General features: G+C 40.4%; 1 protein-coding gene across 4 annotated transcripts in view; it reads left to right on the top strand.

Moving 5' to 3' along the window:
- Positions 1-24,061, top strand: part of PWWP2A (PWWP domain containing 2A) — a 39,812-nt gene that overhangs the window by 914 nt on the left and 14,837 nt on the right. The window contains exons 2-3 of one of the 4 annotated variants that reach the window (XM_073355864.2): positions 1,601-1,710; positions 17,141-22,196. In XM_073355864.2, coding sequence (XP_073211965.1) covers positions 1,658-1,710; positions 17,141-18,833 — 1,746 coding nt within the window. In that variant the 5' untranslated portion in view covers positions 1,601-1,657 and the 3' untranslated portion in view covers positions 18,834-22,196. Of the gene's footprint in view, positions 1-255; positions 379-1,600; positions 1,711-17,140; positions 22,197-24,061 lie in introns of those variants that run through there. The other 3 variants (XM_073355866.2, XM_073355863.2, XM_073355865.2) reach the window with 3 other exon arrangements.

Raw genomic sequence — 24,061 nt, 5'->3', positions numbered from 1 at the left:
CGCCTCCCCCCCCCCCCCCCCCCGTTGAGAGATGGAGTGTAGGGGACTCAGGCTCTGTACAGTAGTAGCCCTTGGCCCGCCATCCTTCCTGGAGATGGAGGCGGGGTGTTTGGAGCCGATTTACCCCCTTTAGCTCTATCTCGTTGTGTGAGGGTGGAGGAACTGCCCCGTGTTAATTACTCCCTATCTAAAGAACCCGGCCTTATCGCAGGCTAAGCCCCAGGCCGGGCCATGATGGGTAGGAACGGTGCCCCCGCAGCCTCGTTGCATTGAGACAATGCCTAACAGCACCTTCTCCGACCGCCAGTTCTGATGCGATGTAGCCTCTGCTGCTGCCACGCACGGTCTCTGGTCTTCTGGCCTACTACTGGGTTAAAGGTAAGGGAGAGGCCCTTTCATTTTAAGTAATAAAATAGGATAAAAGTTGGTCACTGACCAACAAACCTTTACTTTTCCCCCCCACCTTTTCGTGCTGCTGTTTTAAATAATAAGAGTTGTTGCCTTGTGGGAATTAGAAAACATGAGGTAGGCAGGAAGAGCACATGGTCAATTCCCTCTAACTCAGTTAGGATTCATCTTGGGCCTTCTTAATTCCATGGTCCTGTTAACAGTCATGAGCTTGAACTGCAGAGAATTGGCCTGAGCCTCCCCAAATCATAGGGGTGTTCAGATCTAGAGTTCTGTTTTGGGTGCTCATCTCTTAATTTACAGCTTGCATTGACCAAGTCATGTCATGCTATCCTTTAAAAGCCCGCTGACACCTTTTGGATTACAGCAGTCTTCAAATTGAAGATTCTTGGAGTCCTGAAGGGTTTACTAGTATGATTCTCCTTGCATCTGGGGAGGGGCTTTCTCTTCAAGGAACCAATATCCACCTAGTAAATCTGGGCCCGAAGAGACAGTTTTGTTAGTTCAAGTCCAGCATTTCGGGGAAACTTGCACAACTTGATGGGAGTAAAAATTGTTCAGAAAATTCTAAGGAAAGTATTTACGGATATTTATATTTCCCCAGTGATACCTTCTTTAGTGTTTGCTTAATGCTGAAGTATTAAACTACAAGTATAGAACAAAGTGACATTGACTAGGCTATTTTCATTGCCTGTTCTAAGTGAAGTGCAAAAAGTAAAAAACACAAATCTTGGAAAACAGAATTTGCAAATGTTCTTAAACTCTAGTAATCCAAGATAGTGGTTGTGACATAGAGAACCTGTATCAATTTAAATAAATTATTTACTTATATAGTCTCTCTGCTCTTAGTGCTTCCTTTAGAAATGGGGCCAATGGCTTTCTGCATTTTTGCTTTCAACCAGCTTGTTTTTTGGGGGGCAGATATTTAGAGAGGTGTATGGCCTTTTCTAAGATCAATGAAGATGATTTAAGATGTTAGAAACATCTTAAAAATCGTGGAAGCTAATTCCACAGCTCAGAAGTTAACCACCTATAGTTTGAAAAGTCTAAAGGCACTTTCACATTTTATTAAATTGATTTGAGGCTGATCTTTAAGTGTGTAATGTACATTTCTAGTGTGAAATACTGAAAAGCCCCAAACCAGTGATGGGTGCATTCAGTTAACTTATTTTTTAATTCTATTCTTTTGTAGATCTGAAGTCCAGACCCTCAGAATTGCTGGCTTTCACTCTGTTCAGTCACTTGCACTATGTGGGTGTCAAAGCACTTGCCATTAAATGACTCTGGATCCTGTATGTATGAGTAAGGAAAATCCTGATTTATTTCCCCTCCTGAAAAAACAAACAAATCACCTGCGTTTTATTAAACATGTACATTTGACCCAGTGTATCCCCATAGATGTAAATGTCTGGGGTTTTTGGGTACAAAAATTGTCTCACCACTGAGGATCCTCCAACATGTGAATTTCCAATATCCCTTTGAGGCACAGGGCCATCTGCATAGAAGCACTATGGCTCCACACGGATGAGGAGGGGCTCCTTGATTCCTGGGTAGTATGGCGTCAGTGGATCCATGCTTCCAAGATTGCCCCAAATCATTTGTTAAAGGTAGGGGGAAGCATTCCTCATCACAGAGGACTTTGTGGAAAAGGTAGTACAGCTAAGGGTTGTATTACCTCTTCTTATGGGCTGATGAGGGAATGATGCATTTTCTGTGTCTGCCCCTCTGTCCATGTGCATCCTGGACTTCATGGATGGTCCCTCTTCAGGTGGATGTGGAAGATACAGTTTGGACTCTCTCTCTCTCTCTCTTTAAATCAAAGCTCTGGAGCGGGCCTAGGGTGAGAATTGGGCTTCCTTACATACAGGCTCTGCAATGTTTTGCTAGTGATACCAGTGTATGTGAGCTGGCAAGTGAGATCTGGACTCAAATCCCCAAAAGAAGAATAAAGTAGTATGTTAACTTTAGAAATGTACTAGGCACTTTTTACCTATAGAATATTTCAGCACTTAAGTGTTAAACACATTTTTTTAAATAAACTCCACTTCTGTGCTATTTTTATTTTGCTGCAATTAGCTTATCTAGATTTTTACGCTTTGGTGGCCTGTTACTGCCTTAGGACAGTGCTGTCAATATCAGAAAACTATGATGGTCCCTTCATTTGACTTTTATGAGATGTATAATTCATGTAGCAGGACTTGTTAAAAACATCAATAGTATACAAGTTTTGACTAACCTTAACTCTTTTGGGAGTCTCTGTTTACTGAATGTTGAATTAGGAATCATTACACAGGGGAAAAACCAAACCAAAAGCCCCCACAAGTTCTAACATTGGTTTACTTGAAACGGTGGGAATCCTAATATAGAAAAAAATATGTCCATTGGAACTTTGCTCCCACCAGTTCATCTGAATTTGTGGGAATTTTTCTAAACTTCTCCAGTGCAGACATGGCCATTGCCTCCAAATCTGCTTCTCCTAGAAATCTTAAACTTATCAGTTCCTATGAAAGTCAAGTACGTTTTTGGTAAGAATAAAAAAAAAATTCTAATCTAGTCCACTTTTTTTTTAATGGTTACCAACATCTTCAGTTACAGGTGCTAACTCACCCTACCCACAGTGAACTATGATTCCCCCCACCCATCTTACTCTCTGAAGAATAAAGATTAATAGCACTTGTAGTCTAGCAAATGGAAATGAGGCTGCTGTTTGCCTCATTATCGTATGGCAATGAGTTTGAAGGTTAACTTGTGTGTAAAAAATATGCATTTCATACAGGCAAGTTTATTGCCCCTCTGAATTTTAGTGCTGTCACTCCTGTATTGTGGGATGGAAGCACAGCCGAAATGCTTTCGACCAATTTTGTTGTTTTTCTCTGAACCTCTACTACTTCTGTTTCTGCTGCTGAAATGAAATGCTAGCCTTTTTATTTATTCCAGCAGAGTTTTAAATGAGGTCAACAGTGCATATATAAGGGAACATTGTCAATTACATTTTTAATTGACAAATATGAACATTTTTTCTGTTGGAGTACCCCCTTTAAATAGAATGTCCTATTTAAGTATTTATGGCCCTCATCACTGAGCAAGTGCCCTAATCACTAATGAACTTTATCCACACAATATCCCTGTCAGATAAGGATGTATTATACCCACTTTTACAAATGGGGATTTGAGGCACAAAGTAATTTAGCAGCTTCTCCATGGTCACATAGGAGGTCAGAAGTTGCTCTGGGAATTCACCTGGGTCTCCTGGATCCCACTCCAATTCCCTATATAATTCCAATCGAACATTTTTCATACCCAGGGCCTAGTTCTTAAAGGGAGTTTTTGTACCCAAGCTGATGTTCTGAAGTGTCTTTTTGGAAAATTCAAGAACAAGCATCACTGAGTCCACTCTCCTCCTGTTTACATTCCCACATGCCTGCCTGCTGCTGATTTTAACTCTAGTAGTGCTGCTGCTATTACCTTTAAGCTCCTTGCATAGTCTCAGGAAGGTAATGCTTGAGAGCTCCTTCCCAGTGCATAAGCGGTGGTATCATCTTAATGCATGAGATGGGAAGTGTAGCTGACTATCAAAACAGAAATTGATCATGCACATGGTGACCTTGGATAGATATTTTTCTCTAACATTTTAATTATAGTAATATCAGTTGCCATCTGCAAAAATTGTTAGACACAATCTCCTTTTAAATTAATGTATTTCTACGCATGCAATGTATTCTGAGGGTCTTATGAGACTGCATGCGGCTATATTGGTTTGTGATACATTAATGCCACCTGCTGGCTCAGAATTGCGGCAAGGCTCACTCTGCACCTGGAGAAAGCAAACGTTAGTAAGTATAGCACTTCTAAATCTTAAGAGGTGGTGTGGGAGTGCTTTTCATCCTGTTGGAACACTATTCCAGGATTGAAAACTACATTGGGCGGGGTCTTAAGACTTCATCGTGCCGAAAAAAAAACCTAGTCCCTCATGTCTAGTTTTTTTTAAGTTATATTTTCTTGTGAACAATCACAGAATTCTTAGCTTAGAAACGGAAAGATTTTGTTTCTAGCCCTGGTATATCATGATGTATTGAACCTTAATCACAATTCTGACATGCAGGGTTTTCCCCCTTTTTTGAATTTCATCATAGCAGCTCTGGAAAGAACAACCATGACAGCTAGAAACCAAAGTCTTTTGCCATTTGAAAGCTTGAGATACCAGAATTCAGAGGAGAGAGCATTAATCTCTAGCAATCTGACATATAACTTTGTCTGCCAATATGAAAAGAGGGTTTTGGTTGGGAACAAAATGGTAATGAAAATGATTTTTTAAAAGCAGAGTTGTCATGTAACTTATCCATTTGGCTTAACTGAACTTTATAAATCTTTAACTCGTTTTGTAAAATTGCTTTTTGTTGCTTTGTTATGGTACTGTCTCCCAATGATACCTCTAAAGTGGTTAGAATCTTATGTTGCTTCTGCTCACATAGAACTTCTACTTCCATATGGAGAAAGAATTTGTAGACCCCAGTGAGGTTACATGAACTGTCACAGTTGGCCCAAAGATTGTTTGATATAAACACATTTTCTCAGTGTTTACAGCTCAAACATGGCAGCTTAGTGTTAATTAAAGCATGACCTTTGTAAAGTGAAACTGATTAGTCTCTCTTCACTTTTCACCCCAAAAATAAAACGTAAGATTAACGTTGAATCTGAGTTCTGAGAATCTAAGGTTGTGGCAATGATATAGGTAAACTGTCTTTAGATATTTTTTATTTGACTGTCCCTGAAAGGGTAAAGAATTTTCTCCAGTCAAACCAATGTAGCTTCTATTAAAAAATACAAGAGTAGTGAAAAATTGTCCAAATCCCATGTTGTCATGAACAACTGCTTAAATTTTGGTTTTGGGAAGGAACTACAGTGCAGGTTGATATTGCCTTAGATTTTATGGAAGTACTGAAGTTTACAAAGCTAATATTCAGTCACAAAATTTGGGGGAGGGGGCACTAACTTCTGCCCATCGTTTGACTCTGTAGCATTGTTTCGTCTCCCTTGCGTAATCTGCAAGATGTCACAAAGGCTATGGCTACACTAAAGTTTAAATCGATATAAACTATGTCACTCAGGTGTGAATTAGCCATTCCCTTGAGCGACATAACTTATGCTGACTTAAGCGCTGGTGTTGATGTTGCTGGGAGAGCTTCTTCTGCCGACATAGCTACCGCCGGTTGCTGGGGCTGGAGTAATTAAGCTGATGGGAGCTATCAGTTTAGAGCAGCTGTGCAGAGAGTTTAAAGTGGTGGAGCTGTGCCTCTTAAGTTTTCTAGCATAGCCATAGCTTAAGAGTCACAATCTCTTTCTGGTGACTAAAGAGTATGGAAACGCAGTTGTTCTTTGGACTTGTCAAAAAGCCAGGTAGGATAAGCTGTTTAGGAAACAGCCACAAAAGTCAAACTTCTCTGTAGTGTCTGCTCTTTCTTTGCCCATAATTATGGGCCCTTGGGTGCTATTGTAATGCAGATAATTAAAAAGAATTATGGAGGTGTCAGTCATGGTGGGACTGAGTTTTTCAGTTAAAGTAGCGATTCTCTGATATATGAAAATTACAGCATATTCTCCCCCAAAGCCTAGCACTTCTTCCAAGTATAGAGCAATATTTTTGGAAATTTAAATGCATTAATCAAATTAAAGTTAATTTAAAAATGAGTCTCCTAAGGTATTATGTATCCTGTCTGACCTCTTTATTGTTCCTAATGACAAATTCATTTTAATAATGGAATAAATGTGGACTGCTCAAAGTTCCCATAGAGTAAAAAACTTCTCTGGAATCTTGTACATAGACTACTTTTGAAAGAAATAATATTAAGATTTTTCGTTTTTCCTCCTCACAAAAAAGAGGCTGAACAAGATCTCGTCCAAACTTAAATTTTGCTGGCATAGCTATTCTAAATAAAGCAAAATAAACTGTATAACTACATCTGCACTAGGACTTCAGCTGGTTTAGAAAGAAATCACACCACTGACACTCCTGTGCTGGCAAAAGTTTCCAGTTTAGACTACAGAGAACTCCACAAAGAACTGCCCTATTTTAAAATGGCTGCCATCTTCTGTTGTTCTCAGTTGGACTGACGTTCATATGTATGGCCAGTGCAAATATCTGTTTCTTCTAGTGTTCTTCTCCACCTTCTGACAGCCTAGGATGCCACCATGTTTCCTGAGGGCAACTTGGCTTCCCTTCACTTGAGGGAATGTGGGGACAGGAGGGTGGACGGGAAACTTGGGTGTACAACCTGGTATGCTCTGACTGCTTTATGTCTGGAGCATAACTAAATATGGTGCTAAAAGTTAAAATTGAAAAAGACTTCAGTTTAATCTTTAGATCATTTGAAATAGTGCATGATAGTATTTTCTCACTTTCTGGTTTAGTGTTAGTGAGCTGTAGCTCACGAAAGCTTATGCTCTAATAAATTGGTTAGTCTCTAAGGTGCCACAAGTACTCCTTTTCTTTTATTTAAAAAAGAAATTCCCAGACAAACTACACTGAGGTGAAGTGAAGGTTGAGCATATACATCGGTGATTCTTTATTGGTTGAATGACTGTAATCAGTGCAACATGCTTGTTGAACTTTTAAATTAATTAAAGAATGTCTACTAAAAAGGGATTGCACAATTTTAACAAAACCAATTTAAAAAGAGTTTGAGTTTATAGGTGTGAAAATTGTCTAGATCAGCCCAGAGACCCTAGCACTGTGGCATGACAAAAGAAAAAAGCTGTACTTGGTATCCAGGTAAAAGTTCAAAAATAAAAACCAGTTTCAAAATTGGCATGTATTTTTTACCAAAGTGTAACCTGGTTATCTAGACATGCTGATGTGGAGATGAAGCTGCAGAAAACTTTACATGGTGCTTCCTTCCAATTCTTCCAGAAGGAGAGGGGAGGGACTACATTACCACCTCTGTGGGAAAAATCAGGGGGTTGGACCTACCCCATACACAGATCCTTCGGACTTCTCGGAAGATGGCCCTGTGTGTCTATACTGAATGTGGTTTCACGAAGCTGTAGGCTGCTGCCCGTGGGGTTCCCCCTATTTCAAAGAGAGGTTTTTAGCTTCAGGCTTGCACTCTTAAGTAATACAACTTCTAGCTGTTTTTACATCAGTATTTTCTACTGTTGGTTAGTGAGCTTCTTTCCCCTCACTGTTTGAAGCTGTGGATCCACAGGGTCCTCTGTGGGTGGGAAAGATGCAGTGAAAGAAACTGATTCCTCTGTACATAAGGGGAGCTACAAGCATGCAGCTGCAAGCAGTACAGTGTTTTCTCAAATTCAGTGTGCGATGTGAAGCTCAATCTGGGCCTTCAAAAAGCCCTGTTGAATATTGATCCACTTCCTCTGACAGGTGTTAACTGTTAATCCCTGATGTAACTTTGTTAAAACACTCAACTCAGTATTTAACTAGAAATCTTTGACTTCAGTTGGAAGATGTTTACATGCTTAGAAGTTATACCAAATAAAGACTTTTTGCGATTGTCATTTACATGTAAGAGAAATATGATTCCATAAGTATTCTGTTTACATGTAGAGTCCATCAGTCCAACCCTGTCTGCATAGGACATGCATAATTATTACTACTAGCAGATCCTAATAAGCAATGTTTTGGGTGGTGAAAGGCATTGGCCACTTACTTCCATTTCTGTAGAAACAGCACATAGTAACTCAAATTGGAGGTGCAAGCCATTGTTCTGGAACTTTGACTAAATGAAATACTGCATTTTCTGAACTGTGAACTCTGGTGCCATATTACTCTGGATGGAAATAAACTACTAAGAACATAGTTCAGCTTCTGTGGATACCTACTCAGTAAGGTGTCCCAGTGGATACTTAGTGTATATTTAGACACTGAAATTCTACACTAAGCAGAATAATAGTGAAATGTTTGGGGTATGTTCTGGATACCTGTATTCAGGATATTGTGCTTCGTATTAAGTAGCTTACATAATATATAACCAGTATAGCTATTCTGGAATACTAATGTGCATAAAGTCAGATTGGAGCTTTATTAAACTAATTCCTTCAAATTCTAAGTGAAATATTTCAATTAATCAGGTAGATGATGCATGAAACAAAGATGCTCAGAACTAAGTGGTGCTAAATATTTTAGTAAATGTAGCCAATAGGCTACAAAATGTTTGAACCTTAAACCAAATGATTCCTGTCATGGCTTCTGTGGAACACACATAAGGAATGCTGTATGGGTCTGAACAACAAAAAAAATAAACAGAATATTTTAATTTATAATCAGACCATTGTAGGCTGACTATCAGTGATAACACATCAGAGGTCAATGGACTTCTTGTAAATGATGTGTTAGATCAAATCTGATTCTTTCCTAAAATATCAACTTCCTGTGCTGATTCAAATTAGTGATCATGCATTCTGATAGTTATGCCAAGACACCATGAAATCATAAGTCTTTTCAAGAGACTGAAGGAACATGGTTCACATTCAATCATTAGATTTAAAACCGTCCTAGTTGGCTTCTCTCTGCAGGAGGCGTTAGCTTGCTAGAAAAGCTTTTTTTCCCCCTTCTACTCCATTCCTCCCCCATGTAGTTTGCAAATGCAGGAAGGGTTCACTGAAGTCCTCCCCATTAAAGTAAACCTCCATGCTATCATTCATTGTTTAAATGCTTGTGTGCATTTGTTTAGTCTGAAGAACACAACAGGCAACTCCTAAATAGGTTCATAATCGTAGAAGAGTGTTTATAACGTATACCCACATTTCTTGCTTTAGTCTTGACTTAATTGACATACAGGCAAAGACTCAAATACTTCACATTTTTGTGGTAGCTCACCCCACTTGAGAACAGAATGCTGAATGTGTACATCATTATTTTCTTCTCGCTACCCTTCAGAGAACTGGAATTTTGATAAACTGATAACTAGAAAACAAAATCTACATAAATTTATGTGAGATGCTTCTGCAGCTTTTGGTTTTACTGATGTCACTTAACTAGTCTATACATAATTAAAGAGGACACATAATTAGCTCTGAATATTCATTAATTCTCATAGCTTACAGGACTTGCACAAAAACCTTATGAAGTACTTGACCAGTGATGACTTCAAAAAGTTAGTGACATGGTAAACTTGGTAGTATCAGAAATGGTCTTTGTTTTAAAAGTAAGGCTGATTATGCTCCAGAAAGTTTCCTTATTTTGGTACAGGTAATCTGTCTGTGCCCTACTTCTGCTACTTCATGACTGAAACATTCTTCACTCTTCTCTGGGATTGCTAAATCTTTCTTCATTTATTCTGTTTTTAACACTTATTCTAGTCATCCCCTGATACCCTAAGCACCCAGCATTAATACTTGTGCACCCAGCTCATTATCTCAGAGGCTGAAATGACCTCTGACTGATATGTCAAGCTCATTACTTAAATGCAGCAGTGCATTACTATAAAATGTTAATAGGAATAATAAAGTCTTTCCTCAGCTATATATTGCTGAAACAAGGGGACAGGTCCTGATTCCTACTCTGTCACAAAGCCTCAGGAAAGCCAGGTTAACTGTCCCTCTGAGGGGAATTCTTTGGTAGGTGGCAAGAACTGGCGTAGCATTTTCTACATCAACCCCTTCCTGATATTGGTGGGGCTTTTTTGACACAGGCCTGGAACACATGCTGGAGGCTCACATGCAGCCATTTGTAATTTAGAGTAGCTACAGGTCTGCTGTGAATTATGCCAGGCCTGGGCTAAATACCTGGTTTAAGTACTCTTAAACTACCTTTTGCTCTGCCCTCCTCTAGTCCTGTGCCAAGCACAGCTCAATTACATAAGAGGCTCTAGCACAAGATCTTTCCTGCTTTCAGATAAGGACCTAGGGTGTAGTTGTAGGTTGTGTAATTACATCAAAATGAATGAAAAGCTATAGATTACATTGTCCTATGAACAATATAAATCACTCATCACTGGAATTTTTTCTATTTAGCAGATCATAGAAACTGTGGTGTTAACTTCAAGGGATGGCATTCTGTTAAGTAGAAAGTAATATTGTACCTGAGACAGGTTGTTTCTGCATGGAATGCTCTTGCTTAGCTTTACCATTGTGTTTGGATATGAGGACAAACTGAAGATATCACTTGCAGTGTTTGCCACTTTGCATTTATTTCAAACTGAATGGTTAGACAGGCCTTACTTATGTTGCCGAATTGGTTTTGGTTGTTTTAAAAGATGGCATTCATTACAACAAACCTTTTAGACTTGCAGGATGTACTCCAGTTCAGAGCATAGGCCAGTGAAGGTGACTCATGATGTCAAGATTAATCTGAAGAGCGGTGATGTGCTTTTCATCTTTGAACTTTTATAGTGGCATTTTTCTTGTGGTCCTTGTTCACCTTTGCTAATACCAGTTAATCAAAACACTTTCTTTTAGAACTTGTAAACATGTAGAAATTGTACCAAAATTTAAAACCGTTTGCTCTGTTGTTCGTTTGAAACACTCTAGTCTATATAATACAAAGAAACTGAGAGTGGAGCAAAAACACTTAGCAGAACATCTCTTTGAGGTCTTGTGATTAGTGAGTGACTACAGAAATAGAGATGGGACTTGATTTTTATTTTTTATTCAGTACATTGTGTTGTTTCATCTGATAAATTAGTGAAAACTGAATAGTATTTGGCAAGTTACTTGATTAATCACCCTTACTGTATCCCTTGCCTTTGTTAGATCTGCTCTCTTTCTGTCTTTTTCTGCCTTTTTTTCTCCTGCAATAAGAGAGAAATACTGTTTGTCGTCTTCAGTGTTTTCCTTCCTTCCTTTCTCTCTCACCCCTACTCTCTTCTTCTAGTTCTCTCCTTCCCAAACCTTTCCACTACAATTCTCTTTTCTAATTTACCCTGTCAATCTCTTCCTTTCTCCCACCCACATGCTCTCCCCACCCATGCATCCAGACATAGGCTCAGGAACTTTACTAGAGTCCTAATAACCAACAAATTAAACCTATTAATGACCGAGAGATACAAGAAATGGAAGGTAGCCCGTTGCTATGGGGCAGTGTCCAAGTAAGAAGCCAGCACCCATCTAGCTGTTGGAGAAAACTGGCTGTACCGAACCTGATTTGGGAGCTTCGTCTTTCAAGGCAGACAGGGCCAAATTTTGGCTCCACTGAAGTCTTTGTACTAGAAGCGTGGAATCTCCATAGTATTGCCTTATCCCATGTTTGAAAACATTGGGGGAAGTCTTGACTATTGTTAAAATACTATAAACCAGTTCAGACAGTAGCAAGTTACAGCAAACAATGCAATGACTGTTCCTGGTACATCCATTATAAGCACTGCATTTTATAATGGAGAACCCAGCTTCAAAGTGAGTTAATACAATGGACTCTTAAGTTGGTATGTACCTTTATTTAAACACTTCCCAGAACTGTCCCATGGGTCCCGTGCTTCACTAGCCCCTACATTTCACAGAATTTTGAGAGGGAAGAGGATAGGATTTGTTAAGTAGGAACAATTGAGCATCATTACTCCTTGTTTTTGCAGCATCCACTGTGGACTAGGTGTTATGTGGTCTTAAAACAACCCCCCAAAAAAACAATATCCCTGTCTTGAAAATCTTACACTCTATAAAGTGATTTTAAAATTGTTTCTGGTTGCTAGATTTATACTATAGCAATAGAACACTTTCCGGTAAGCACTTGATGACCAAAATAAGAGAGAGGTTACTGAGCGTAAAGCTGACCTTAAATTGAGGCTTCTGATTTTGTCCCTCTTTCAACAAGGTCAGACGAGTGTGATTGAAGTCATTAGGTGAACTACTTATTTGTTACAAACTGTCTAAGTTAGAGCTGTTTGTGGTATTCACATCTTTATATAAACTTGACTGACCTCTGTTAATCTGATGGGACTTAAAAGCCAGCTCTCAGTGTTATTTACCATGGTTCTGCAATACTTGCCTCAAACAAACAAACAAAAACAAAAAACCTAAGAGTAGAGACCTCCATCCTCAAAACTAGCTATTGGGAAGGTTTCCAAACTGTCCGTGCTTGGAATTGGAGGTAAGTGGACCTGGGTGGGAAGTGGAGTTTTTTAAAAATCTATTTAATGGCAGATGGGAGTGAAACCCTGCAACACAACAGAATATAGTTACTTCATAAATTAATTTGCTGTCCTTTGTTTTTTGTTTGAGGAAAGAACCTCTTAATAATAACCCAATATCATCTAATCAAACTATTGTTGTCCTCTTTAGGAAAAATGGCTGGGTTACTGGCTCACTGAGGCAGTAGACAGTTAAGTCTCTGTAAACTAGGGACTAGGAAAAATATAGAACTGGACCCAGGATCTGGGAGTGGGGAGAAAGGGAAGGTGGATTGTAAAATGGCTACTTTTGGTACTTTCTTGTCTGGTTATTGCCACTTGACAATGTAGGCCCTCCTCTTGCTCTGATCTGGTAGCTCTTTGGGGCTGACACTTATCAGAAACCCATGTATGAAGGAGTGGGTAGATGTGGAATGAGTGGATGTAATTTAGCAAGGGAGAGAGGGAAGAATTGAGGAGACAAGATAGAAAAGTAGGCTTTTAAGAATATGCAGGTAATTTTTGTGCGGGAGAGAAATGGAAGAGACCAAATATAGGAGAGGTGGTAAAGAGCATAATTGTGACTGTAGTAAAGGGATTGTATTCCTCTGGTGTCAGAGGCCAGCAGCTGGCTGACTAATTAATCCTACCTGCCACACTTGGGAGAAGACCTGGAGCTTAAAGGGCTGGTCCTCATAAAAAAAGGAGCAGGTAGCAGTAGCCAGTGGAGCAGGGGTGGGGAAACTGAGGGCTGGATCCGGCCCATCAGGGCTTTGGATCTGGCCTGCGGAAACGCCACCCCTGTGGCACTGCGGGCCCCGGGCCGCTCCCGGAAGCGGCCAGCACCACGTCCCTGCGGCTCCGAGAGGGGTGGGGGTGGGGGCAAAGGGTTCTGTGTGCTGCTCTCGCCTGAGGCACTGCCCCCCGCAGCTCCCATTGGCTGGGAATGGAGAACCATGGCCACTGGGAACTTCAGGGGAGGTACCTGCAGGCGAGGGCATCGTGTGGAGCCCTCTTTCCCCCTCCCGCAGGGGCTGCAGGGATGTGGTGCTGGAGCAGCGCAGGGCCAGGGCAGGCAGGGAGCCTGCCCTGGACCTCGTAAGTGCCACTGCTACCCGGAGCCGCTCCAGATAAGCAGTGCCGGGCGGGAGCCCACACCCTGAACCCTTCCTGCACCCTGCTCCCCAACTCGCTGCCCTGAGCTCCGTGCTGCCCCCCTCCTGCACCCTATACCTCATCACCCTACCCTGAGCCCCCTCATACATCCCACACCCCTCCTCTGCCCCAACTCCTTACCTTGAGCCTCTTCCCACACCCCACACTCCCTCCCACACCCCAACCCCAGCCCTACATTCATGACCCTGCATGCAATTTCCCCACCCAGATGTGGCCCTCGCGTCAAAAAGTTTGCCCACACATGCAATAGAGGCTGGAGGTACTGTTGACTGGGAAATCCTGTTATCACAAAGGCTCTGAGGTAAAAGTCAGGAACTTTTGGGCTGAGGAACTTATGGGCTTGAGGGACATGCTAAGAAGTTGTTTTGTTGCAGAAACTTGAAATAAAAGAAACTGCAAGAACTGACCCTGTTGGAAATGACCTTCTCACAGAGTCCAGGGCAGGTTCACAGGGAGGGTGCTGGCTCAGCCAGAGCAGAGGGCTATAAAACAGGCTTCAATCCTTTACACCTTTTCCCCTACATTATTGTAAAGAGAGAACACGTTGGAAAATGCAGGGAAAAAAACCTTTATCTTTAAGAAAAATAGCATTTTTAAAAATAATTAAATGGAAAGCTTATCGAGGCTTTTTAGTTACCATTATCAAGAGTACAGCTCTCTTGTCCTTTTAAATTGTAGGATCTTGGTGCATGGTAGCTAATGTACAGTACTACCATATCTTGTCTGGTAGGTTTACTTCTTGGGATAATGTCTATTGTAGGCATTTTTCAAATCCTGATACCTTAATCTAACTGATCAAAAAGTGGATAAAGATCTTCCTTTCCAGTATGGAAGAAACATAATGGTCCATTTGGTGGACCTTTAAGGCAGTTAGAATCAGATTTTTAAACATGAGTCCCACAGTGGATTTATGCCTGATGTACTCTTTCTTCAAATAACTGTAGCAGTATTTGTTCTTTTCTGTGTGTGTGTGTGTGTGTGTGTGTGTGTGTGTATACAGTGTCTGAAGCCTTCAATAATGCATCAGAGAAATAGTTAAAATGAACAGTGTTCTTCTGAATTAATGGAGGAATGTCTAAACTTTAGATATTAAGCAGGTAGAGGACTCTGAACTGAATTTCAAAGGGAATCTAGTTTATTTTGTGGGGAAGGGAAGAACAATACACACTAGCATGTGTAGAGGTTCACTGTAGTGCTTAAACTGTTAACATGCTATTTATAGCTCAAAGGTCAGATGAACAGTAGCTGGTGTGTAGGTAACAGTAATGACTATGTCAGTTTTCTGTAAGTTTTCAGGTGTTTACTTTCAGCACTTTTGTGGAAACCAAACTCATTGAGGTTGCTCTTCCTCTACAACTGGGAGGAATAATGGCCCATGTGAGTTTGGATGTGGCATATTCATTTCAACTTTATCTGAAAATTGCTTTGTTTATAACCTATAACTTTTTTAAACCACATTTAATCAGTATGCATTAAAGTAAATCAGTAAAGACTTGTGTTGACAATGTAAGGAATCTTCTAGCACATACAACGCCCTGTTTCATAATAGAGCAGCAAGAAATGAAAGGCATTACATAGGCATTTGTTCAAACAGCCTGCTTCTTGCAACAGTTTGAAGCATTCAGCATGTTTGCATTTAGTTAAGGTGTATTGGTAAGTGACACCTGTCTGTAAGTACCTAACTTATTTACTGCAATTATGCACTTAGTTCATGTTGAAAAGAAAGAATGGTACAGCCAACACTAATGCATGCTGCATGACAGTCTCTCATCTATGGGCTTGAGCAATGGTTCGCTCAAGTTAATGCACTGGAGCGGTTGGATTAGCAGCTAATGAGTTGTAACTATCTGTTAATCCCCACTGCATTATTAACTCCTGTGAACCTCAGTAGCACTTGAGCTTCAAATCATATCCCTAATGGTCTAGCTAGCTTGAGTTTAAAATGCCACTTAACTTGAGCTAGAGATCTTGTGTGTGAATTGGAGTCAAGTTAGGGGCAAAACTTGAGTGATACCTTAAGCTAATAAGGCAGTGAAGACAGGCTGTGTACTGTTGATATTTAAAATGTAAACACAAATGGAAAAGGGTTTAACCCTACAAGCATCAGGGATATTTGAAAGTGGTTAGGTGGTTATGAAACTTGGGAAATTACCACTTCTCCCACTTGCTTTTGCCTCAGAGGTGTTGTAGAATGACAAAACATGGCTTTCTCTCTATAGCATGTGTCAGGAAATGTTACATGCCTCTGGGTGGTCACTGCAGAAGCATGTTGCCCAGTCAAAATTGAGCCAATGCCTACTGCTCTTTCAGGGATTTCTTTTCCATTGTATTAGAATTAAGCGTTTGAGTCTCCTGCACATACTCCACCAAAAGAGTTGTAGCTACAGTATAAATCTTAAAACTTGACTAGGGCTAGCTGGGAGAAATAGAATGGCTTAAGACATGGTGTGCAGTAGGGGGAAGAAAAGGGAGAGCATATTTGTATCAAGTGTATTGAAGTAACAAGGATATCTTTGCCAGAACAGACCCAAAGTTGCTTGGCATTCTGTCTCAGACTGTACGTAATGCATCAAATGATCAAGTACTGTTCTTAAGGAAAACTTCTTGTGTATTAAGCATGAAGGTTGCTATCGCTTACATTTTATTTTATCCATTATAACAGGTACTAGCATGTATATACTGAATACTTTTAAAACATACTGAATCTGCTTTGATAACTCTAAAAAAAATTCTAAATATTTTTGTATTGCACAAAAGACTTCTAGGAATTTTGTGTCTCATTTGGATTAGCATGCAATTTAATTTGTGCTGACTTTGTGGGGAGGTGATAAATCCACTCTCCTTTGGAATTAGCTATCTCTCAGCATTCATTTTCTGTCGAACTACAAAGTAGATCCTGTTTCTATTAGTGAGATCTTGAGACTAGACTACAGTAATGTGTGTTTAGGGCTTCTTGTGGTAACCACTTAAACTGTAGCTTCAGAAATTGATACTATTGTGTAAGATTTGTTCATGAGTCTGGAGCCTGTGTTCAGTGACTAAGGGCTTGGCTACACTTACATTTTATAGCCCTCTAACTTGCTGGCTCAGGGGTGTGAAAAATCACCCCCCTGAGCGCAGCAAGTCAGAGCGCTTTAAAGCACTAGTGTAAATAGGCTCCGAGTGCTGGGAGCTAATCCCCTCGTAGAGGTAGACTATCAGGAGCGCTGGGAGCTCGCGCGTGGTCACACTTGCACTTCAAAGCGCTGCCACGGGAGCGCTCCCGCAACAGCGGTTTGAAGTTTCCAGTGTAGCCATGCCCTTATACAAACTATATATTGTTAAACTTATAGGTCCAGTGTCTTGTTTTGAGGAAAAATAAAACTACATTCTTAGACTCTGGATAGATAGCTAAAATGTCTTTAAAAATAGCAGTTCCTTAGCATGGACGTCTTAAAAATATCTTGTTTCAGTGTAGTAAAAAATGAAGACACTTAAAATTCTTTTTTTTCCCCTTTAAGGTTTGGACCCCATGGAATCCCTGTGACCATATTTCCTAAAAGGGAATACAAGGATAAACCTGAAGCCATGCAGCTCCAAAGTAAACCATTCCAAGATGAGACACAGGTGAAGTGTGAAGCCAGTGGTGCAGTCCCTGATAACTCCTCTTCTCCCATTCAGCCATCAGAACCTAGCCTCGCTAAAAGCCTATGGACTTCTAAACCACCTCCCCTCTTCCATGAGGGAGCGCCATATCCTCCTCCATTGTTTATCAGGGACACGTATAACCAATCAATACCTCAGCCTCCGCCCCGAAAAATTAAGCGGCCCAAACGGAAAATGTACAGGGAGGAACCCACTTCTATTATGAATGCTATCAAATTACGACCCAGGCAGGTCTTATGTGACAAATGTAAAAACAGTGTTGTTGCAGAAAAAAAAGAAATTAAAAAAAGTGGCAATGCAAGTGACTGCTTAAAATATGAGGATCATAAAAAGCGAAGGAATGAGAGTGTGACTACTGTGAATAAAAGACTTAAAACTGACCATAAAGTAGATGGAAAAAGCCAAAATGAAAGCCAGAAAAGAAATGCTGTGGTCAAAGTTTCAAATATTGCCCACAGCAGAAGCAAAGTAGTTAAAGTTTCTGCTCAAGCAAACACTTCGAAAGCTCAGTTAAATACTAAAAAAGTTCTCCAGAGCAAAAACATGGATCATGCAAAAGCTCGGGAAGTTTTGAAAATGGCCAAAGAAAAGGCACAAAAGAAACAGAGTGCAACTTCCACTTCCAAAAATGCACATTCAAAGGTCCATTTCACACGGCGTCTTCAGAACACCAGCTCAGGTTCCCTCCCACCCCGATTGCGTTTAAAACCACAAAGGTACCGGAATGAAGAAAACGACTCATCTCTCAAGACAGGACTTGAGAAAATACGGAGTGGCAAGATGGCAACTAAGCCCCAGTCTCGCTGCTCCTCCACCCGCTCAGCAGGTGAGGCCCCTTCAGAAAATCAGAGCCCCTCAGAAGGCCCTGAAGAGGCCAGCAGTGAGGTTCAGGACACAAGTGAAGTGCATGTAACTGTTGATCAGGATGAACACCAGACATTGGGCAAGAGAGGCAGCAAAAGCAATATAACGGTTTACATGACCCTTAATCAAAAGAAATCTGACTCTTCCAGTGCATCAGTGTGTAGTAGTGATAGCACAGATGATTTGAAATCCACCAACTCTGAGTGTAGTTCTACTGAAAGCTTTGATTTTCCTCCAGGCAGCATGCATGCACCTTCCTCTTCCTCCTCCTCCTCCTCCTCTTCAAAGGAAGAGAAAAAGCTCAGTAATTCCTTGAAAATGAAAGTCTTTTCCAAAAACGTCTCTAAATGTGTCACACCAGATGGCAGGACCATATGTGTAGGGGACATTGTTTGGGCCAAGATTTATGGCTTCCCTTGGTGGCCAGCCCGTATTCTTACTATAACTGTGAGCCGGAAAGATAATGGCCTTTTAGTTCGACAGGAGGCCCGCATTTCGTGGTTTGGGTCCCCAACAACATCTTTTCTTGCTCTTTCACAACTGTCCCCCTTTTTAGAAAACTTTCAGTCGCGCTTTAATAAGAAGAGAAAGGGCCTTTACCGCAAGGCCATCACAGAGGCCGCTAAGGCTGCTAAGCAGCTGACTCCCGAAGTTCGGGCCCTGCTGACACAGTTTGAAACGTGAACGTGGAAAGTAAGGTAGGCAAGAATTTGGAGGCTCCACAAAATTTATAGCCTAGTTAGAGAACTACCATGAAGGACTTGGCCAATTCAGAACGTTGCACTCAGTTGGCTGCTCTTTTTATACTAAAATTGTTCTGATTTGTAGCAGTTTCTTAAAAGTTAAACTAAACAAATTGAACATGCAATCAAAATTAATCTAAAGTGAGAACTTCAGTATTTTTCAAATGAGAATCTTTTTTTAAATTAAAAACTCCTCCCATGCATAGGAGCCATAGCCTCAGCTGAAAGGCAGTTTATTTGCAGGGAATTTTTAGTAGTTTCTAGCCGGTATGTATCTAGTCACTATATGGCAAAGGGTAAACAAGGGATGGAAGTAATAGCTGTGACCTGGGTGGCCCACCAGGGGAAGTGCAGAACCTTAAGTCCTGTTTATATTGGCCTTTAAACCTTGTTTCAACACTTCTGCATTAAGTAGTTTCTATACATATAGCTGGTCAGTGTGAATGGGGCCAAAGTGAGTTCAAACCATATTTAAAAACATGCTTGGTTTCATCCACACTGGCCAGTTTAAATTATGTTAGAAACCAATTTAACTAAACCCTTTAAACAGAGTTTAAAGGCCAGATTAAATGGGGTCTTGGTGACCACTTTTTTCCCAAACGCTCAGCCTTTCTATGCACACAGGGGCACAAGTACGACACTTCAGGGTCTGACAAGCTGAGGGGATGCCTCTTGCCCAAAGGCAAAGCTGAAATGTTTCTCAGAATTTTGGGATCAAGGGCTGTTAATGCTGCATAGGTGTGAATCATAACTTCCTGTCTTTCTTCCACTGAAAAATCTTCCAGGCCACTTGTCTGGGAGTTTAGAGCAAGAGAGGTTTTGTTTGAATGTGTAAATAATTGATTGCTGAAATTAGTCAGATTTTCTTCTGACTGGTTGTTACTAAATTCTTAGGATACGTCCTAGTAAATTACACTTTGTGAATTGTCAGATGTGTAATTGTTGCATTTTGGATGTATCTAACTTCATATTTTTTTTTAATATTTCCGTTTTAAGGTATCTGTTTGCAGGTCAGAAAATGAGAATATGTAATTGTGTAATGCTCTGAAATGTACAAAAACTGTAAATAAAATCGACTAAATCTGAATTACTTGTGTGTGTTTCTCAAAAAGCTTTGAAAATTTTTTAGGGTGTTTTCTGTGTACATGATATTTAGAGGAGAGACACCCTTTAAAATGTAAATTCGTTCTCATTCAGCACTTTTAAAAGATTGTTTGCTGTAAAGTACTATTGGTATATACTTAGGGTTCTAATTTTGAGACTAAGCATTCATCTATTTCCCCAAAAACTGGCTCTTGTAGAGAGCTCTTGCCTTAGATAAAGCTTGTCAAATTATTTCTCCATAAATTCAGTTCTGTTCCATAGATTTGAATTATAGACAGAAAATATGACTTATACAGTAGGGAAATGTTTTCAATCACCATTTTTTTCATCTGTCAAAAGCTAATTAAGCCCAATCTCCACTATTGTTAGCTACTCTTGCATGTCTGTTGCTCAGTGTTGGGGCATTTTCATGCAGTTGATCTACATTTTTCCTTCCTAGTTTTGGTCTGTACCTGACCATTTGAGTTAATATCTTTTTTTTTTTTTTCCCCCTGTTTCAGCTTTGTACGATCTTGTGAAGAATTTGGCTGCATTCATTCCAGAACAATTCCCATCCCAAGTTTTTCCATTTTGCCCATATTGGCAAAGCAGAGATGAGGAATACAAATTTAAACTTAAATTGAATGTAGTTGTAAAACTAAAATACACAGTGTCAGGATTTAATGATTGAACCCATTAAAGAATCTTTATTGTGATGCAGTTTTAGAAGATTAATATGCCGCCTTGCAACTGACAAGTCAGTTGGTTTCCAAAACACTGAGTTTCTTCCAACCGTGTTCAGTTCCTCTGATATCACATTCATGTAACTATTGAATATCTAGTATGTTTTCTAAAAAAACCCAAAAACCACACACACATACATATTGGTCCAAATTGATTTTGCTCGGATGCTAATTAACTTTCCAACTATACTAGGTTTTTTCCCTGAACAATTAAACAAATTCCAAGAGGTCAGTCAATGCTTTTTGAAAGTAATAAACACACAATGAAAATTTTCATAATGTGAAATCCTGTTTCACTCTGGTATTATATATTCTTTCCTGCAAACAGAAACAATTACAGTATTTCAGTAAATAAGCCTTACTTTGTGATTTAAAGCAGGCTGTTTTCAGAAGACAAAAAATTCACACTGTGGTTTTTTTAGACATCTCTAGATGTATAGAGCAGATTGATATCTAGTTTGTCAGGCACCTCAAAATGAAGTGATCCCACATCATAAAAGCCATCTGATGTTCTGAGCCAAAAATCTGAGGTAAAATACTTGGATATTTAATTCGCTGCAACTTTCTAAAATATTTAGAACTTTTGGATAGTATCTTCTGTAATACATATAAGAGTAGCATAGTACTAGCATATATAGTCAGTTTGCTCAGAGACTTCGTTCAGTGAGATGGGAAAGAAACAATCTATTTCAAATATAAGTTCACAAGAACCTCTGTGTGCTTGTCTTACGGAATGAGTGGTCATGACACACACACACTTTGTCTTTATAGTGAATTACTTTTTGTAGAACAGATAGCACAAATCTTGCACATGTAATATCAAGAACAAAAACTGTTCTCTAGTACTTAGTCTCATAACCTAAAACCCGTCAGTTCTTTGCACCACAGTACTTTATATGAATTGCCTAAAATGCTTGCTTTCACCACTGTCTTCTTTTTAAACCCTGGAAAAGTAGCTGTGGTGTACTCTCCGTCCAAAGATTTAGTTGAGTTAGTGGTGGAGCAAATGTTAAGGATTGATAAAATTTTTTAACTGTAGACAGCTGCAATTGTATCTCATACCTTATTATCCTGACCTTGGGGACTATTAAGTGGTGGAAAATTTGAGGTTAATCCAATGCAACCTGCTCTGTATTTGCCAGAAATTGTGTAATGTGCTCACCAGATCCCAATGGATGTTTCCACTTGTGAGCACAGGCTGTGCTGTACCTGTGGTTTTCAGTATATTCACAATCTAATACACCTCTACCCTGATATAACGCAACCTGATATAACACGAATTCGGATATAATGCGGTAAAGCAGTGCTCTGGGGGTCACGGCTGCACGCTCTGGCAGATCAGCGTGTCTGGCTCCAACACGTTGCTCTGAGCGGCATGTTAAGGGTGCTGGGCTGGGGCTGAGGGGATGGATAAGGGACCGGAGGTCTCGGGGGCAGTCGGGACAGGGAGCAGGCAGGGTTGGATGGTTCGGAGGTTCTGGGGGTAGGGCAGTCGGGATGGGGAAAGGGGGAGTTGGATAGGGCGTGGGAGTCCCTGGGGGCCTGTCAGGGGGCAGGGGTGTGGTTAAGGGTTGGGGCAGTCAAGGGACAGGAACAGGGGGGTTGGGTAGGGGGTGGGGTCCTGGGGGTGATTAGGGATGGGGGGGGTCTCTGGAGGGGGCGGTCAGGGGAGAAGGAGCAGGGGTCTTAGAGGATGGGGTCTTGGGAGGGGTGGTTGGGGCAGGAGGTCTCTGGAGGGGGTAGTCGGGGGACAAAGAGCTGGGGGGGTTGGATGGGTTGGGGGGTTCTGAGGAGTCAGGGGGCAGGAGGTGACTATTAATAACGGAAATGCTCGAGCCAAAGCAAGTTGGATATAACGCAGTTTCACCTATAACACGGTAAGATTTTTTTTGGCTCCCGAGGACCCTGTTATATCAGGGTAGAGGTGTATCTTTAAATCAATTTTAGATCATTTTAATGACTCTCAAATACCTGATAGTAGGTGCATTTGTTTTTACAGTGCTGGGATGGTGCATCCTGTGTAACTAAGCTATGTAATTGTTAGCGCACATGGTACTGCTGGAATCATAGAATAATAGAAGGGACCGAAAGGGTCATCTAGTCTAACCCCCTGCCAAGATGCAGAATTTGTTGTGGCTACACCATACAAGACAAATGGCTATCCAGCCTCCTTTTCAAAATCTCCAGCGAAGGAGCTTCCACAACCTCTCTATGCAGTCTTTTTCTTTGTCCTACTGTTCTTACAATTAGGAAGTTTTCCCTGAGATTTAATCTAAATCTATGCTGTAGTTTGAACCAATTGCCTCTTGTCCTGCTGTCTGTGGCAAGAGAGAACAACTTTTCTGCATATATATATATATATATATATATATTTTTATGGCAGCCTTTCAAGTATTTGAAGACTGCTATCATGCCCCCCCTCAATCTCCTCTCTTTCAAACTAAACATACCCGGTTCCTTCAGCCTTTGCTCATATGGCTTGCATTCCATCCCTTTGATCGTCTTTGTTGCTCGCCTCTGGATCCTTTTCAGTATCTCCACGTCCTTTCTATACACTGGTGACCAGAATTGGACACAGTACTCCAGCTGAGGACTAACCAGTGCCAAAGTGAAAATGTACTATTTGATCAACTGTCAGCAACCTGTGTATTATGAAGGAAAGTGTTATGCTGCAGTAAAGGGTAGCGGTGACTTGACTAACTTGCTGCCAGCCTAAGAGAATACATCACAGCCAGTGGATTATGGGGTTTGCAGTTCTTTTTCAGTACAGCTGTTATCTACCCAAATTATTTCAAGTGAGAAAATAGGTGTCAGCCATGAATGTGGATACAAAACGTAACTTTCTTTGAAGGCCTCTAAAGCTAAATTAGAAGCATCTGATGTGAAGGGGAGAGAATATAATCCCAATAAATCCCTGTAAGTACCGTTGTCTCAGAGGTTTGGAGTAAAAATACAGTCATTCATCCACATATGAAATTGAATGTGAATGTTGTTTGCATCTTCTATTGAGCAAAGTTCTACAGGAAATTAAAAACAAATGTTTAAGAACTCTATTTCATTAAATCTCTATGAGCTATAACTTTCAATACAGATATTTAAATGACAACATTCATGCTACTTAGCTTCTAATACTTGACTAGTAAAACAGTTTCTTCATTCGATTTCAGGATTGAAAGGATTTTTATTTGGCTAAACTGTATTAGGTCTAAGAAACTTCAAGATTTTTCAGGGTATGATAAAACCACATTTAAAAAAAAAAGTGTCTTGTTCTCAGGGTAGCCAGGCTCACCTTAATGGATCATGCCAATAGAAAATTGACATAAGACTTGTAACATGCAATGCC

Source organism: Lepidochelys kempii, chromosome 8 (assembly GCF_965140285.1).
Source record: "Lepidochelys kempii isolate rLepKem1 chromosome 8, rLepKem1.hap1, whole genome shotgun sequence".
Lineage (NCBI taxonomy): Eukaryota > Metazoa > Chordata > Testudines > Cheloniidae > Lepidochelys > Lepidochelys kempii.
The sequence above is the reverse complement of the archived record's forward strand: the minus strand, read 5'-3'. Positions and strand labels throughout refer to the sequence as shown.